This window comes from Anabrus simplex, chromosome 9 (genome assembly GCF_040414725.1).
Source record: "Anabrus simplex isolate iqAnaSimp1 chromosome 9, ASM4041472v1, whole genome shotgun sequence".
Taxonomy (NCBI): Eukaryota; Metazoa; Arthropoda; class Insecta; order Orthoptera; family Tettigoniidae; genus Anabrus; species Anabrus simplex.
The window spans coordinates 77,561,522-77,578,152 of record NC_090273.1 but is presented as its reverse complement, the minus strand read 5'-3'; the positions used below and the strand labels follow the sequence as shown (position 1 = coordinate 77,578,152).

The following is a 16,631-nucleotide window of genomic DNA, read 5'->3' as shown; positions in this document are numbered from 1 at the left end:
CCCGCCCAATACAGCGTCACTTTAACAAGCCGTCTCCGATGACTACCCAAACGACCGCCAAGGGACGCATCAAATTACTACAAGTTACAAATATTTCATTCCATTTCTATTCTTTTCCTCGGGGGATAACACCTCATCACAAACGTCAGAAATGTTCATTATACGGTGAGCGTTCTTATTTGTCTTAATTTATTGACGCCAAGGGTACAGGAAATTGTGTTCGTTCCTTTTTTCATTTTACTTTTCAATAATGAAAATAAAAGGTGAAATATTTTCGGTCCGTGAACGTGCAATTAGTATTTTATGGCACTCTTGGGAGTTTGATCGATATACGTGGGGGACTCCGGTTTTATGTGGAATTTGAATCACCTTCTTCTTCTTCTTATTATTATTATTATTATTCACAAATTTACGCCCCGATGCCCTTCTTGACGTTATACGGACATATTAAAAGGATGGGATCAGAGAGACTCGCCAACAGGATCCTCACCCTCCAGGAGAACAGGAAGACACAAGTCCCATGGATAAAAGAAGTCCACCGAGATTTAGAAAAATGTGGGATCACGGCAGATATGGAGGAATATATTTATTATTCATCGCGTTTTAACATTGAAAATGTTTCTTAAATAACACAGCATAAGGCACCACTTCAGCAAAAACGTAAAGTTAAGTTATTTCACTCAATTGTGACTAAAGTATTGAGGATGGATAAATGGTGATGGTGTCAAAACGAGTGTTTTAGAGAGCTCTATCAAATGGAAAAAGAACATTTTGGAAATCATATCCGGTCAAAATGTTATTCACGAAAAACCCGTAAAAAGAGCAATTTTAAAGTATGAATTTGTTCCACAATTATTATCCGATGTTCATTTTAAATATTTCAATTTTTTTAAGGTTGCAAAACTAAGGTCATTAGTTCGATTTGAAGTGGGGTCATGTATGATGTGACAGTAGCGTTATTAGTGGTAGAGTTAGTCAACCAATGAGTTTCCGGGTTGAGGTTTTGTTATCTAACAATCAATGAATCACGTGGGTATGTCGTGCGCCATTATGCCGCCAACACATAAACGTCGTTTGGTTGCAAATAATATGTTAGAAAAATGGAAAAAAACTTAGTGGTGAAATATAGAGATGAACCAGGACCCAGCTGATAAAACCATCGACGGTTGTAAACATCATTAGTGAGAGGTTCGAGAAGCAAGCTATATCGTTTGAAAAGAAAGAAACTCAAATGCATCTGACAGAAGATGTATTGATCTGTATATAATATAGTAATAAATATTGTGTACATTGTAAGTAGTCTCATGATTTACTTTTCCTTCATGTCCTAAAAGTAGCCTTTTCCACATTTCGTGAAGGAACATATTCAGTATTCAGCTGCTTGTCCAAAAGACTAGAACTGTGGATTTTTGTGGTGGTTGGTAGTGTGCTGCGTTATGTGTAGTTGAGGAAAAGTGTATTAAGACGAAGTCAAAAACCCCGTCCCCGAGCCAGAGGAATTAATCATATGCAGCAAAAATCCTCGACACAGCCGGGAATCGAACTCGGAGCCCTCTGAACCGAAGGTAAGTTCATTGACCATTCAGCCAAGGGGTCGGACATCGGGTAGGCGTACGTAAGTTAATATTTCAAAGATTCCGTATGCGTTTCTCGAGGTTCAAACGTCGAACACCCTGTCGAGAAAAGTTTGACGATGCTATTCATCTGGCTCAGTACGAAGCAGCTCTGGCCTTCTGAGCGCATGTCTCCGGGTTCAATCCCAGCTCAGTCCCGTCGTATTTGAAGTTGCACATATCAGTGGTTTTGATGACATTGAGAACTCTTCTGGGATAAAATTCCGTCTTCTCGTTGTCTCTGAAGACCATAAAAGTAGATAGTGGGACGTAAAAAATAATAATATATTATAATAATACATTTATTATTATTATTATTATTATTATTATTATTATTATTATTATTATTATTATTATTATTATTATTATTATTAAACGATATTTACGAAGTGAACCTTCACAAGGAAAGTAATTATAAAGTATTGTCAAATGGAAATGTGACGAGAATTAATATGGCTGAACTTTTGACCTGTAGTGTCGTTGAGAGGCGCGTAGTAGTCGAGTATATTCATCGCTGGCTTCTCACCAGACCGGTTGTGCTTCGAAACCCGGCTAATTCATATGGGATTTATTAAATTGAAAACCACGTCCCCGCCCAATGCTTTGCCAATAAAATTGCGTAGTTCTGTTTCAGGCACGGGCAATATGTTCTTTATGCCGAATTACCTTCAGTGCCGGGAAAGGTGGAAAATACTCTGTTGTAGAATATATGGGAAGTTAAAAGCATAGCAGTTCTTCGAATCATGAAAGTGGTAACATGAAGTGAGTAAATATGTATTTTGAGAATTTTCATCCTTTAAAGTGTGTATAAAACAATGTGACCGAATAGCAAACTAATATATGGCACAGTACAAAGTAGATTTTACTACTAATTTCATGTAGGACCATCGCCCATACGACAAGAGGCTGCCTGGCCGAGGCGGTAAAGCCATACTCGGTTCACCCGGAAGGACGTGGGTTCAGTTCGTGGTAAGGAAGTCGAAACATTTAAGAAACGAGATCTCCACATCCGGAGGTGCACATGGCCCTGAGGTTCACTCAGCCTACACCAGGAAATGAGTACCAGGTTAATTCCTGGGGGCAAAGGTGGCCGGGCGTGGAGCTAACCACTCTACCTCACCAAGTGCGGAGGTTACTGGTAGAGGAAGCCTTTACTTTCCACCCCTCAAAGGGCCTTCATGGCCCGTAGGAAAATTACTTTGCTTTTCCTTTCGACCAGGTGGCACATTCCGAATCAATTGTTTGTCTAGCTTTTTTCTTAAACATTTTCAAAGAACTTGGAAATTTATTGAACATTTCGCTTGATAATTTATTCCAATCTCGTACCCCCATCTTGCAAATGATTATTTGCCCCAATTTTTCCCTCCTAACTTCCATTTTCCTATTATGATCTTTCCTACTTTTTAAAAGCTCCGCTCAAGCTTATTCGTCTACTAATGTCATTCTACACCATCTCTTCACTGGCAGCTGGGAACAAACCACTTAGTCGAGCAGCTCGTCCCCTTATCCCAAGTATTGCCAGCTCAAACATTGCAACATTTTCGTAACGCTACTCTTTTGTCGTAAAATACCGAGAAAAAATCGTGCTGCTTTTCTATGGATCTTTTCCAGTTCTCGTATCGGGTGATCCTGATGTGGTCCCATACACTGGAACCATACTCTAATTGGCGCTTTACCAGTGACTTAGACGCCTTCTCCTTTACATCCTTACTACAACCTCTAAATACCCTCATAACCACATGAAGAAATCTGTAACCTTTATCTACAACCTGGCATATGTGAATACCTCTATGAAGATCCTTCTTTACATTAACACCTAGGTACTTACTGTGATACAGTAATAGAAACCGAGAATACCTTCCTGGTACCCTTGGCCTAAGCTATCTGTGGCAGCTTATCATGCAACTACTGGGGATCCAACCAATCTACAATGTACACACGAGCACACTAATCACATCACAAGTAAACCATACACGCATCCAGAACGCAGGACTATTGATCGCAATGTTCAAAACATTTAAACAGTAGCCATTTAATTCCCGCATGATTGAAGAGAAACCGATACAAATTTGTAAACGAGTATGATCGCGTTGTTCTCTAAACACATTCATATCATTCTCTACCAATTGAGCGCCTGTTGTCGGGAATGGAAAGCACTCGACGAAAATGGCAGGTGAATTTCGTCTCTCTTATTCCTTCTTGCTTGTACTCCGCCCCGCCCACAACTCCACATCCTCTCTCGACACTACAACTATGAAGAGTACCTCATTACGATGTAGACGCTCCACTTGGGGAATGAAAAAACACGATTACATGCGAACAAAACACATCCCCCTACCTCGCTTTTTCTTTCTTGGCGAATAATAGTCTCTACCCCACATACGAATAAACCAGAATTCAGTAGAGACAGGCATAGCAGAGGCAGAGAGAGAGAACATGTAAATACAACAGACGGAATTCCCAGACTTTTTTGTGAACTAGATCAATACTTCATCAAAACCATGGATGTGTGTAAGGAAATGCAGGTTTTTCATATTGTTAGTCATTTTTAGAGACATGGTATTTATACTTTTATAGGTTACAATGCAAATTATTGAAGCTAATAACAAGTATACTCTAGCCGGGTCGTCTGGCTCCATGGCTAAATGGTTAGCGTGCTGGTTTTTGGTCACAGGGGGCCCGGGTTCGATTCCCAGCAAGGTCGGGAATTTTAAACATACTTGGTTAATTTCGCTGGCACGGGGGCTGGGTGTATGTGTTGTCGTCATCTACATTTCATCCTCATCACGATGCGCAGGTCGCCAATGGGTGCCAAATCAAAAGGCCTGCATCTGGCGAGCCGAACTTGTCCTCGGACACTCCCGTCACTAAAAGCTATACGCCATTTCATTTCATTTTTTTTGTAGTCCGGACAACATTCCTGCTTTGAGATTTGCATAAACATCAGGGGCCGGCCTAATAGAACCCCTAGGTTATGTTACTCTTACTACATTACGGAAGACCAAGCTAGACTACACTTCCTACTGGCAAAATTATTTTGCACTCTAACCGATTACTGTCTAAATCTCTGAGCTCTTGTCATTTTGTATCAAAGCAGGCCATGGATACCCCTGCAGGAGTGGAAGGTGAGCTCTCTCACTGTTCGTATTTTATATTTTATTTTATTTTTTTGCTGTGAATACGTCTGTTCTGTTCGAGATGAGGCTGGCAGTATGAACACGACATGGGGCACTTTTCGACATGCCGTGTTTAACGCTTGTATCTTAGAAACTGTACAACGTAGAGCTAAGTGATATATACCATGTGTAGAGGACATAATTTTGCATGAGATACCATAACACTCACATCCGCTAATGACGTCATCTCGGCGGAGTGAGGGAAAACAGCATTGCGGAGATTGCAGCGCCGTTTCATTTTGACGTGATACATTTTATCATGGAGATGATTTCGGACTGGGGTCAATCTGTAATACTTAGCGTCATCAGTTTAGCGTAGACAGATAATATACACCGTGGTAACCATAGCAACCAGTGCTCGTCATCTGTCTATACTAAGTCTTCTTCATGTCCTTCCTCACGTTATTACCGTGTGCCAGAACTCGGCCCTCTTTATACAGCAGGTACAAATGGCGCTGTGTTTTAAACGAGTTTCTACTGTCTTTGACTGGCGTTTCGTCTAGGTCACAGCAAAGCCCCGTACACACGACAACACCACTGAAGACAGCAGAAATTTTCTCATAATACGTATCTGCCGAATATGTATGGCCATAAAATTGTGTGCTAAATCAGGGACCATTTTGTTGGACGTAGATCTTGATAGGTGTGCGCTGGATCAGCTGCCATATTTTTCGACGTAGATCTTTGTCTCCTCTGTGGGTGGAGTAAAAGGATGCATTATCTCTACCCCCTACTTTCTCGTCAGAGGCTACTAAGAAAGGGAACAACCAATGAATCTGTACTCGCTCTGTCGTCTTCTTAAGCTCAAAAACTTATCCGTGATTCTGTACTTTTAAGTATACCCGTATCAGTCTTTTAAATAACTGCTTGCATCCGGGAGATAGTAGGTTCGAATCCCACTATCGGCAGCCCTGAGGATGGTTTTCCGTGGGTCGCTTAAGTGCGGCCAGTATCCAGTATTCGGGAGATAGTAGGTTCGAACCCCACTGTCGGCAGCCCTGAAAATGGTTTTCCGTGGTTTCCCATTTTCACACCAGGCAAATGCTGGGGCTGTACCTTAATTAAGGCCACGGCCGCTTCCTTCCAACTCCTAGGCCTTTCCCATCCCATCGTCGCCATAAGACCTATCTGTGTCGGTGCGACGTAAAACCCTAGCAAAAAAAAAAAGAAATTAAATAACTGCACTAAATTTCCAAGTTCACTTTTCTGAAAAACTGGAATAATGTGATTGTTCTACTGGTATTTTCTGCACTTCGATCACATACACGTAGCTATATTTTCCGACGAACGTAGGAATCTCACCTCCGTTGCGGTCTGAATATTTCTTCCAGGGATGAGGCGCCCCTTAAGGCTGAGCCCACCCTTGAATCCCTAAAGTAGTTTTCTTCCGTTCTTATTACTGTATTTCTATTGATATTTCAAATCTATATATTTGAATTCGCACTGTCTAGCGTTTGTATATGTTGACAACCAGTAGCTATTGAGCTCAACTCAGCCCGCTTCGCGCACAAGCTGTGGCAATTACTTGATCGGCGGGGTGAAGAGCGGTTGTATCTCATAAACATGTGCATTTCGGCTTGCCCAACGAGCTGCTGGTCGTCGTAGGGGGAGAAATCCTCAACACTGATTGTCCACTGAGCCGGTTGTTAGTAACTACTACAATGTAGAAATGTTTGGGAGAACTAACACAGTACAGTATAATGAAACATAAAGGATGCAGAGTTTTTAAGAATCTTTAATACAAGATTGCATTGTTGTATGGCATGGTTAAATCGTGACTGATACTACAATGCTTATCAAGGGGAACATCTCAGCCTTGAGAAAGATACAGTCCAAAGAGCTGAAACAAACCCTTTCCTGGTCTTATAGACCATGTGCTCCCCCTTGTGCTTTGAATAAAACGGCTTTTTTTAATTATTATTATTATTATTATTATTATTATTATTAGTAGTAGTAGTAGTACATAGCTCACTGTTGGGCCTATATATTTAAAAATGTTTCGTGCTCACAAAGTCAGTCGGGGAATCCTTCGATAATGTGCGCTTACTTACTGGTCTTAAATTACGTTTGTTTGTTTGTTTGTTTGTTTGTTTGTTTGTTTGTTTGTTTGTTTGTTTGTTTGTTTGTTTGGCTCCATGGCTAAATGGTTAGCGTGCTAGACTTTGGACACTGGAGTCCCGGGTTCGATTCCCGGCAGGGTCGGGAATTTTAACCATAATTGGTTAATTCCGCTGTCCCAGGGTCTGGGTATATGTGACGTCTTCATCATCATTTCATCCTCATCACGACGCTCAGGTCACCTACGGGCGTCAGATTGAAAGACCTTCATCTGGCGAGCCGAACTTGTCCTTGGACACTCCCAGCACTAAAAGCCATACGCCATTTCATTTTTTTTTTTACGTTTTTTAAACTTCAAACGATTGCTAAACATAATAGATCTAGCAATAAAATGTATACTACTTTCTAAGGACTCACTAATGTACGCACTTACGGAGCTGTGAAGGTTTCCTTTTATTAAGTTGAAATAACACTTCTGCTCTCTTATTAATGTGTAAATGGAAAATACAATTTTGTTAAGATAATTATTCTATTTTTAATTTTTTCCATTCCTGGTATTAGTGTATCTCTCGAAGGGAAGGAAATCTCGACCTCTAATGGGTTAATGGATACGGCCTATCTAGTAGAATAAGGCTGTGATTTTTTAGAAATTGAGCACGCTTGTTACATTCCAGATTCATTAAATCTCACTTTACCCTACAAAAAATATCACGCTTTGCACTGATTTCCTCTACTGTGTTGTTGTTGACTCTTTTCCTCACACGTGTATCGGAGTCCAGTTTAGAATACTTAAGAATTGTTCCCTATTGATTTGTATTGTGTAGCTGACAGCTGGAGGATATTGACCGTGTTGTTCTACTGAATGCATAATGAAGTAGCCTGCTCTGATTTCTTTGTCGTTGCTCTTGTTTGCAGACCGAGCTGTCGCAGAATCTCCAACAGCTGTCGGAGAAGGCGAGGTCGACTACAGAGTTCATCCAGCGACTTAAGAGCATGACAGACAAAGTTAACGTAAGTAATCTCTTATAATTCAGCCGAGTATCAATTGAATAGTCGTCCTTGAATAGCGATAAAATTATATTAATATCTCTTGTGTCAGCTATGTGGCTAAAATAGTAAAGATGTTCGCGTAAAGGGTCAGGGGATGAACATCTGTTGTATATGTTACATCTACCAAGCGAATTGACTACGAAGATCCGGCCGTATGGCGGGTTCGAGCCCCACTGTTGGCAGCTCTGAGGAGAGTTTTACATGGTTTCACGACAGATTGGCCTCGCTCGCTTCCTTCCCATCCCTAACCCTGTCCTATCCCATCGTCGCCATAAAATCAGTCTGAATCGGTGCTATGCTTTATCTTTGTGACATTTTACATATTTCTGTATAAAATTAAGAGCTAGGCCCGAGCTGTAGGGATAGTATGCATGACTCTTACCGGGAGAGTCTTAAGTTCGATTCCCGATTGGAACTCAGCCTCGTGAGGACAACTGAGGAGTTGTCTGAAAAGATGGAAAGACAAGCAGTACGGCTGAGTATATCATCGCCCTAACCACGTGGTACACCAGTATTTATATGCCATCTCATTGAGCAGCAGTTATCTAAGCTGACCAAAGTCCTTAGTAGGCTTTTGTCGACGGGTTTGTATATAATAATAATAATAATAATAATAATAATAATAATAATAATAATAATAATAATAATAATAATAATAATAATAATAATAATAATAATAATAATAGTTTTTAAACTAACTACTTTTATGCTTTTTGAAGACACCAAGGTGCTGCAAATATTGCCCCACTCTAATTCTTTTTTTCACGGCAATATTTGCTTTACGTCGCACCGACACAGATAAGTCTTATGACGACGATGGGACAGGAAATGGCGGGGAATAGGAAGGAAGTGGCCGTGGCCTTAATTAACGTACAGCCCCAGCATTTGTTGCCTGGTGTCCACGGAAAACAATCTTCAGGGCTGCCGACAGTGGAATTCGAACCCACTACCTCCCGGATGTGAGGTCACATCTGCGTGCCCCTAACCGCATTGCCAACTCGCCCGGTGCCGACAAATTTACCGAGAGAGGTTGCCGGGTGTGTGCATTCCTAGCCGAGTCTGACCACAGCGAAGACTTTGCTTTACGTCGCACCGATACATACACGTGTTATGACGACAATTGGATAGGAAAGGGCTAAGAGTAGGTAGGAAGCGCCCTTGGCCTTGATTAAGGTACAGTTCCGGGATTTGCCTGTTGTGTTGATGCGAAACCACGAATGAGCATCTTCAGGGCTGCCTACAGTGGGGCTTGAACCCACTATCTACCGAAGGCAAGGTCACAGCTACATGTCAATCAATCAATCAATCAATCAATCAATCAATCAATCAATCAATCAATCAATCAATCAATCAATCAATCAATCAATACTGATCTGCATTTAGGGCAGTCGCCCAGGTGGCAGATTCCTTATCTGTTGTTTTTCTAGCCTTTTCTTAAATGATTGCAAAGAAATTGGAAATTTATTGAACATCTCCCTTGATAAGTTATTCCAATCCCTAACTTCCCTTCCTATAAACGAATATTTGCCGCAATTTGTCCTCTTGAATTCCAACTTTATCTTCAGATTGTGATCTTTCCTACTTTTAAAGACACCACTCAAACTTATTCGTCTACTAATGTAATTCCACGCCATCTCTCCGCTGACAGCTCGGAACATACCGCTTAGTCGAGCAGCTCGTCTCCTTTCTCCCAAGTCTTCCCAGCCCAAACTTTGAAACATTTTTGTAACGCTACTCTTTTGTCGGAAATCACCCAGAACAAATCGAGCTGGTTTTCTTTGGATTTTTTCCAGTTCTTGAATCTAGTAATCGTGGTGAGGGTCCCATACACTGGAACCATACTCTAGTTGGGGTCTTACCAGAGACTTACATGCCCTCTCCTTTACATCCTTACTACAACCTCTAAATACCTTCGTAACCATTTATTTACAATCTCATTTATGTGATTACCGCAATGAAGATCTTTCCTTATATTAAGACCTAGGTACTTGCAATGATCCCCAAAGGGAAATTTCACCCCATCAACGCAGTAATTAAAACTGAGAGGGCTTTTTCTATTTGTGAAACTCACAACCTGACTTTTAACCCCGTTTATCATGATGCCATTGCCTAGTGTCCATCTCACAACATGTCCCTAATCGTGCAGCTATTTGCTCGGTTTTCTTGTATTTTCTGCACTAAATTCAAGTTCATAAATTTTAATAAATGTACGAGTTGATTTCTGTTTACTAATAATAGGTTGACGTTATAACATCGCTGCGCCTGCGAAAAACGCGATGTGATAATATTTTTGCAGAAATGCTGACCCGCAATACACATATCTTTAAGAGCGAGAATTCCTTGACAATTGTGGGAGAATATTGAACCTTAGATGACAGAACCTTACCGACCAAAGTTCTAAGCTTCAATATTTCACATGGCGATTTTTGTAGATATACGTTGTTGAGGGGAATACCATTTTGGTGTGCCGTGAGTTGCAAAAAGGTTGTAGAACCCTGCGCTAGATAAATTTAGACAGACGGGTGTGTATAACATGACCTGTTGAAGCATTGACTCTTTTTGCATTGGACAGTCTGACAGAAGATTTGACATTTCAAGAATACATGGTGGCACTTCTGCTACATAAACATGACAAATCTGCGGTTGCTACACATCTACATGACACAGGACATGAAGTACCAGATATACAGAATTCTCTCACCATTTTACACACACATCCGAAAGGGATAAAACAGAACATATCTCTCTTTCTTTCTTTCTTTCTTTCTTTCTTTCTTTCTTTCTTTCTTTCTTTCTTTTCGTTCCCTTAATTCCGAGGAGGCTATTGGTCAGATGTCTCCATCCCTTCCGGTCCTCGGTCAGACGTTGTTCAACCCAATTATACTCTTGATAATAATCCACCATCGAGTGGGAACTCGTCCACGAGCTCTCTTGCCGGGTACATTTACAAGAATTATCAGTTCTTCGATGCTGTCATTCCCATTTCGCACAGTGTGTCCAAAGAACTGTAAAACTCTTTGTTTACATATTGATGATAATATGATTCTGAGGTTGAGTTGGTTTATAATGGAATCATTGGTGCGAACTGGTGTCCAAGGTTTGCGTAACATTCTTCGCCAGCACTACATTTCAAAAGAATCGATTTTCTTCAGGTCTTCAGCACGAAGAATCCAAATATCGGTTCCATAGAGGAAAACTGAAAATACCAGATTGGGTACTACTCTCATTTTCCATGGTAATGATATTTTAATTTAATTTCGTGTGGCTATTTCTAGCCGAGTGCAGCCCTTGTAAGGCAGACCCTCCGATGAGGGTGGGCGGCATCTGCCTTGTGTAGGTAACTGCGTGTTATTGTGGTGGATAATAGTGTTATGTATGGTGTGTGAGTTGCAGGGATGTTGGTGACAGCACAAACACCCAGCCCCCGGGCCATTAGAATTAACCAATGAAGGTTAAAGTCCCCGACCTGGCCGGGAATCGAACCAGGGACCCTCTGAACCGAAGGCCAGTACGCTGACCATTGAGCCAACAAGTCGGACAATGGTAATGAGATAGAATCAGAACATACTCAATGATAAAATATTTAAAACCAAACTTAAGCTGTATATTCCTCAAACGACCAATATAGGCTTAGTACATTTATAATGTACTCATCTGAAAAAAAAATGACCGGCAAAGAAATATTTTTCTACATTCTCGGAACACGAGGATATTCGTAACCTGTTCATACCAGTGGCCAAAGAAATGATACATGGAATCCTACCTGACGGCGAAAGACTGTCTCCGAAACGCATTTCTGTCACGACAAAAAAAAACATCCTGTTTGAGTTGTTGTAAGGTTAAAATACTACCAAGCAAAGAAAAAAGGAAGGGGAGGGAAATTCAAGAATTAGAATAGTTCCGATCCTTCCAAAACTGAGACGCCTCGAAGGGCGTGCAAATGAAGGACTCCCTTAGCCTTGTAAATCTAATACCGTTGTGAACAGAAGCGAACAAGGGTCGACCCCGGGAGGTTGGACAGAAAAGATACAAGCCTGACACAAATAAGTGGAGATAATACCAGATTCTATAGCGGATCCCCGTGGTCGCCAACCCTCTCTTCCACATGTAGTGCTCCTTGGGGTATCCCTTGCGACAGGCAGGAATGTTGTAGATGTACTGTATGCCTCCTGTTGCTGATCAAACCATCCTTCGCACTGAGGACTTAACCTACACACTCACGAATGAAACATTGTTAGAAATAGTTATCGAACTGCTGAACTAGTCTTTGGCTTTCTGGTTTGAATCCCATTCAGAGAACGTGGATTTAAAAAAAGAATGAATATTACCCCCCCCCCTCCTGTGGCTTAAATTCTACGTTAAACTCCTAGCACCTTGGCTATTATCACTTAAAAATACGAGCTTGCTCACTTGGTTCCTTTTTTTAGACTGGCATTGCATAGAGACCATTTTCAAAGCTACAGAACGATCCATATAAACCTTTACCATTTAAATGTAATCTTTAAATAGAGTCTATATCGGTACCCCTATTATTCATTAGTTCCTAGTGTCTACAGGATCTTTCATATAAATGCAGAACGAACGAACGAATGGACGAACGGTGTTTGGACTCTACGCTACGCCAGTTCCCTGAGCCGAACTTATGTCGCACGTGGTCGCCCTGCTTCAAGCGTGTATACGATCTTATATGAAATCTTACCTTATAAAAGATTCTGGAGTGTGTTATGCAGGCATTTTGTCTGGTAAACAAATTCTGGATGACGCGAGTGAGCTCTGCCCCTGCAATGTTTCTGATTTCATTCGTAATGTTTTCTTTCAGTTCCTCCATTGTGTGAATATTTGTTCGATACACTTTTCCTTTCAGTTAACCCCACAAGCAAAAATCTCACTCTCTTAGATCTGGAGAACGAGGGGGAAATAGACCAGCACTGATCAGTCTGTCTGCAAACACTTCCGGGACTGTAAAAAGGGAATCTTCTGCTGTATGAGCAAAGACTGAATCTTAGTGAAACCACCCACGCGATTTTTCTTTTTCCGTTAAATGATAGAACAACAGCGTCAAAATGTCTCGGTACCTTTCTGTATTTACTCTCGTCTTGCAAAAAATAGGTCCAATTACTCGTCTTTCACTAACAGCGAGAGTTATGACTGTTCACACGACCATTAAGATGAAACATACGAAGATGCGGTGTTGCAATGATAACTGTCTCACCGTGTTAAGTGCTGAGATTCAGAGTGGCAACTCATGCTTGCCAGGTCGAACACGTGCGGGCTCAAGAACTATGCGCGCGCCTCCCATACTGTAGCTGCCGTAGCGCAGAGTACAAGCACCGTGCGTTCGGTCTAAGTTTATATGAGACACCCTGTACTTGTTGATTTTATTACACGAACATGCAGTGCTCTCTTCTGGAGCGGATTTTTAATGTGGAAATGTACGAGGTTTGTCCGGAAAATACGTATAAATCCGTCGGGGTGACGTATCACGTGTCGTGGAGGCGCCGCCAGGTGGCACTGCTGTTGTCGCCAATCTTCTCAACGCTCAGTTCGAGTCGGAGAGCTCTGCGTGTCAGTAGCAGTGTGCGGCTGCTTGTTGAAAGTTACCCGTTTTCACCTGCCGTCGGTATGGAGCTCTCTCTGATTGAGGAACAGCGCATCAACATCAAGTCTCAGAGCTCGTGTGGCCCGAGTTCGACCGGATTTGGCACAAGGGGGCAGGTGGATCCTTCATCACGACAATGCGCCCGCTCACACGTCGCTCGTTGTGCGTGAGTTTTTGGCCCGAAGCTCAATCACCGTGACAGACCACCCGCCTTATTCACCCGATTTAGCCCCTTGTGGCTTCTTCCTGTTCCCGAAATGCAAAATGGTGCTTCGGGGGCGGCACTTGGGTGATGTGGAAGCCATCAAGGGAGAAACGACACGGCAACTGAACAGCATCACAACTGAAGACTTTCAACAATGTTATCAACAGTGTAAACGTTGTTGGCAGAAGTGCGTCTTGTCTCAGGGAGAGTACTTTGAAGGAGACCATATTGTAATACCTGAATAATTGTCAAATAAAGTTATTATTCAACTTTTATACGTATTTTCCGGACAAATCTCGTATTGGAAGACGTTTACTTTTATTATTTAAAAGAGAATTCGGTGTGCACGATGTTCCAAGCAAGGCAACAGTGTTATCCATGGTACGAAAACTGGAGACAACTTGTTCGCTCCTCAGCGGGAGTAGAAAACACAGGCCTAGAATGAGTCAAGACTGTGTTGACGAAGTTCGTAGACACTTACTGAAGTCACCAAAGAAATCATTGAACTCATTGAGCCAGACTGCTCCTCTGGCATATGTCAGAAAGCTACAAACATGCAGAGTGCATGCAGTGCAGGGATTGAACTGAACGAGCCAGACGCCGAAACACTAGCTCTAAGGAATCTCTTGCTGTTATTCAGAAATTCAGAACATATTGCACGCATTTTGTTGTTGTTCTTTAAGACATCAGCCCGCAGACTGGTTTGATGCAGCCTTCCATACCACCCTACCCTGTGCTAACAATTTCATTTCTACGTAACTACCACATCCTACATCTACTCAAATCTGTTCCTCATATTCATATCTTGGTCTACACCTGCCGTTCTCACCGTCTACACTTTCCCCAAAAACTAACTAAAGAAGTCCTGGATGTTTTAAGACATGTCCGACCATTCTCTCGCTTCTTCTGGTCAAATTTCACCAAATCCTTCTCCTCTCATCAATTCGTTTCAGTATCTCTTCATTCGTGATCTCATCAATCTATCTCACCTTCAGTATCCACAGAAACACCACATTTCGAAAGCTTCTATTCTCTTTCTTTCCGAACTAGTTTTCGTCCATGTTTCACTTCTATACAATGCGACACTCTATATCAGGGCCTCTCAAACGCCCAAAATCTCACGCGTGCAGACAGCGGCGCAGAGTTCCTGTGCACAATGCATCGGTCCCGCTCGGCTCGGTTCGGACCAGCGCTTCGTCTGTGGGCTACTCGGCTAAGCTCGGCTCGGATTTGGAGCGCTACGGAGCAAGTGAGGAAGAGGGAGACAGGGGGAGCGAGCGAGACAGGCGTGGGGAAAGAGAGAGACGGCACCATTGCTCCAAATCGAGGAGTGGGGGTCTGCACTCTGGTCATCCAAGCGAAGTCGTCTTTTGCACCGTGCACAGTGATGCACCGGGCGCATGCACCCTGAGAGGCCCTGCTCTAGATGAAATTCTTTGAAAACATATTTCTAATTCCTATATCATAGTTAGATGTGAGCAATTTTCTTTTCATAAATAAGGCTTTCCTTGCTTGTGTTAGTCTGCATTTTATGTCCTGCTCAATTCTGCCATCATTACTTATTATACTGCCCAAGTAACAGTATTCATCCACTTCATTTCCTGATCTAATATTACCTGCATCACCTGACTTCGTTGGACTGCACTTGAGTTCTTTTCTTTTGGAGTTATTTATTTTCACTTTTACTCCTTCTCCAAGACTGTGTCCACACCAGTCAGTAGTCCGGCGCCGTGGCTAAGTGGTTAGGGTGCTGGCCTTTGATTACAGGGGTCCCGGGTTCGATTCCCGGCAGGGTCGGGAATTTTAACCATAATTGGTTAATTGCCCTAGCAGGAAGATTGGGTGTACGTGCCAACTTCATCATCATTTCATCTCCGCAGGTCTCCTACGGGTGTCAAATCATAAAAGACCTGCACAGGCCTGTCTGAAGACTACACGGCATTAATTAAACCATTCAGCATTTTTTTCCAGATCTTCCGCAGACGCAGATAAAATAATATCATTGGCAAATCTCAGAGTTTTGATTTCCTCTCCTGGGATTGTGATTCGCTTTCCAGATTCTTATTTTATTTCCTTTACCGTGAAATATTTCTATTATTAATAAATATAAACTGATAATGATTAATGGAATTTGGGAGCCATAAATATACAAATAAATAATTCTTAAAATTTGCCGGCTGTTGAGACTCATTTTCCAGGGTCGTTGCCTTGTAACAAGGAGACCTGAATCACTGATACCTGGAAAATAATATTGGAAAAGGAGTCCATCTGGTACTTTCCCCCACCCATAAAATTAAACAAAATATATCTTAATATCACACAAATTTACTTAATCAATTAAACCAGAATATATCTTAAAATCTGAGCATAGCTCGTCGTAATACACCCTTGAACATATATATATATAGCAAAATAAACAGAATATTAATACGAATAATTAATGTCTCTATACTATGAAGTAACTCTCTCTCTGTAGGAACACATTTTATCCCGAAACGCATATTATACACACGCAGTCATGACTTTTTCGAAAATGGACTCCCTTTTGCTGATAGCGTTGATATACTGTATTTTGGAACGGCCTAACACGTTACCTGATGTAGATATTCTTAACCATAGAATATTGTCCCACTCCAGCATCACTCTTCCTGGTTCCGTCAACTGAAGATCTCCAAAAAATCACAACATGGCATGATTACCACAAGTATCACCTCTGCACACTGCAAGCTGCAACTTCAGACTACTGACGCGTGCTTGCACCACACTAGCCCAAGCCAACACAACAGCATCTTAAAATAGCCCAGTTCCGGGAATTTATCTACCTCAGCTCCGTCAACACGGAAACATCCACTCGGAGAATCGTCACGTAGGTACACAACCAGGAGATAAACTGAGTGAACTAAACACGCTAGTCCCAAATAAATATCGAG

The 16,631-nt window shown here is 41.8% G+C and overlaps 1 protein-coding gene across 1 annotated transcript in view; it reads left to right on the top strand.

Annotated features, from left to right (window-relative positions):
- Positions 1 to 16,631, top strand: part of Trim9 (E3 ubiquitin-protein ligase Trim9) — a 343,327-nt gene that overhangs the window by 111,139 nt on the left and 215,557 nt on the right. The window contains exon 2 of the mRNA XM_067153370.2: positions 7,763 to 7,858. Coding sequence (XP_067009471.2) covers positions 7,763 to 7,858 — 96 coding nt within the window. The remainder of the gene's footprint in view (positions 1 to 7,762; positions 7,859 to 16,631) is intronic.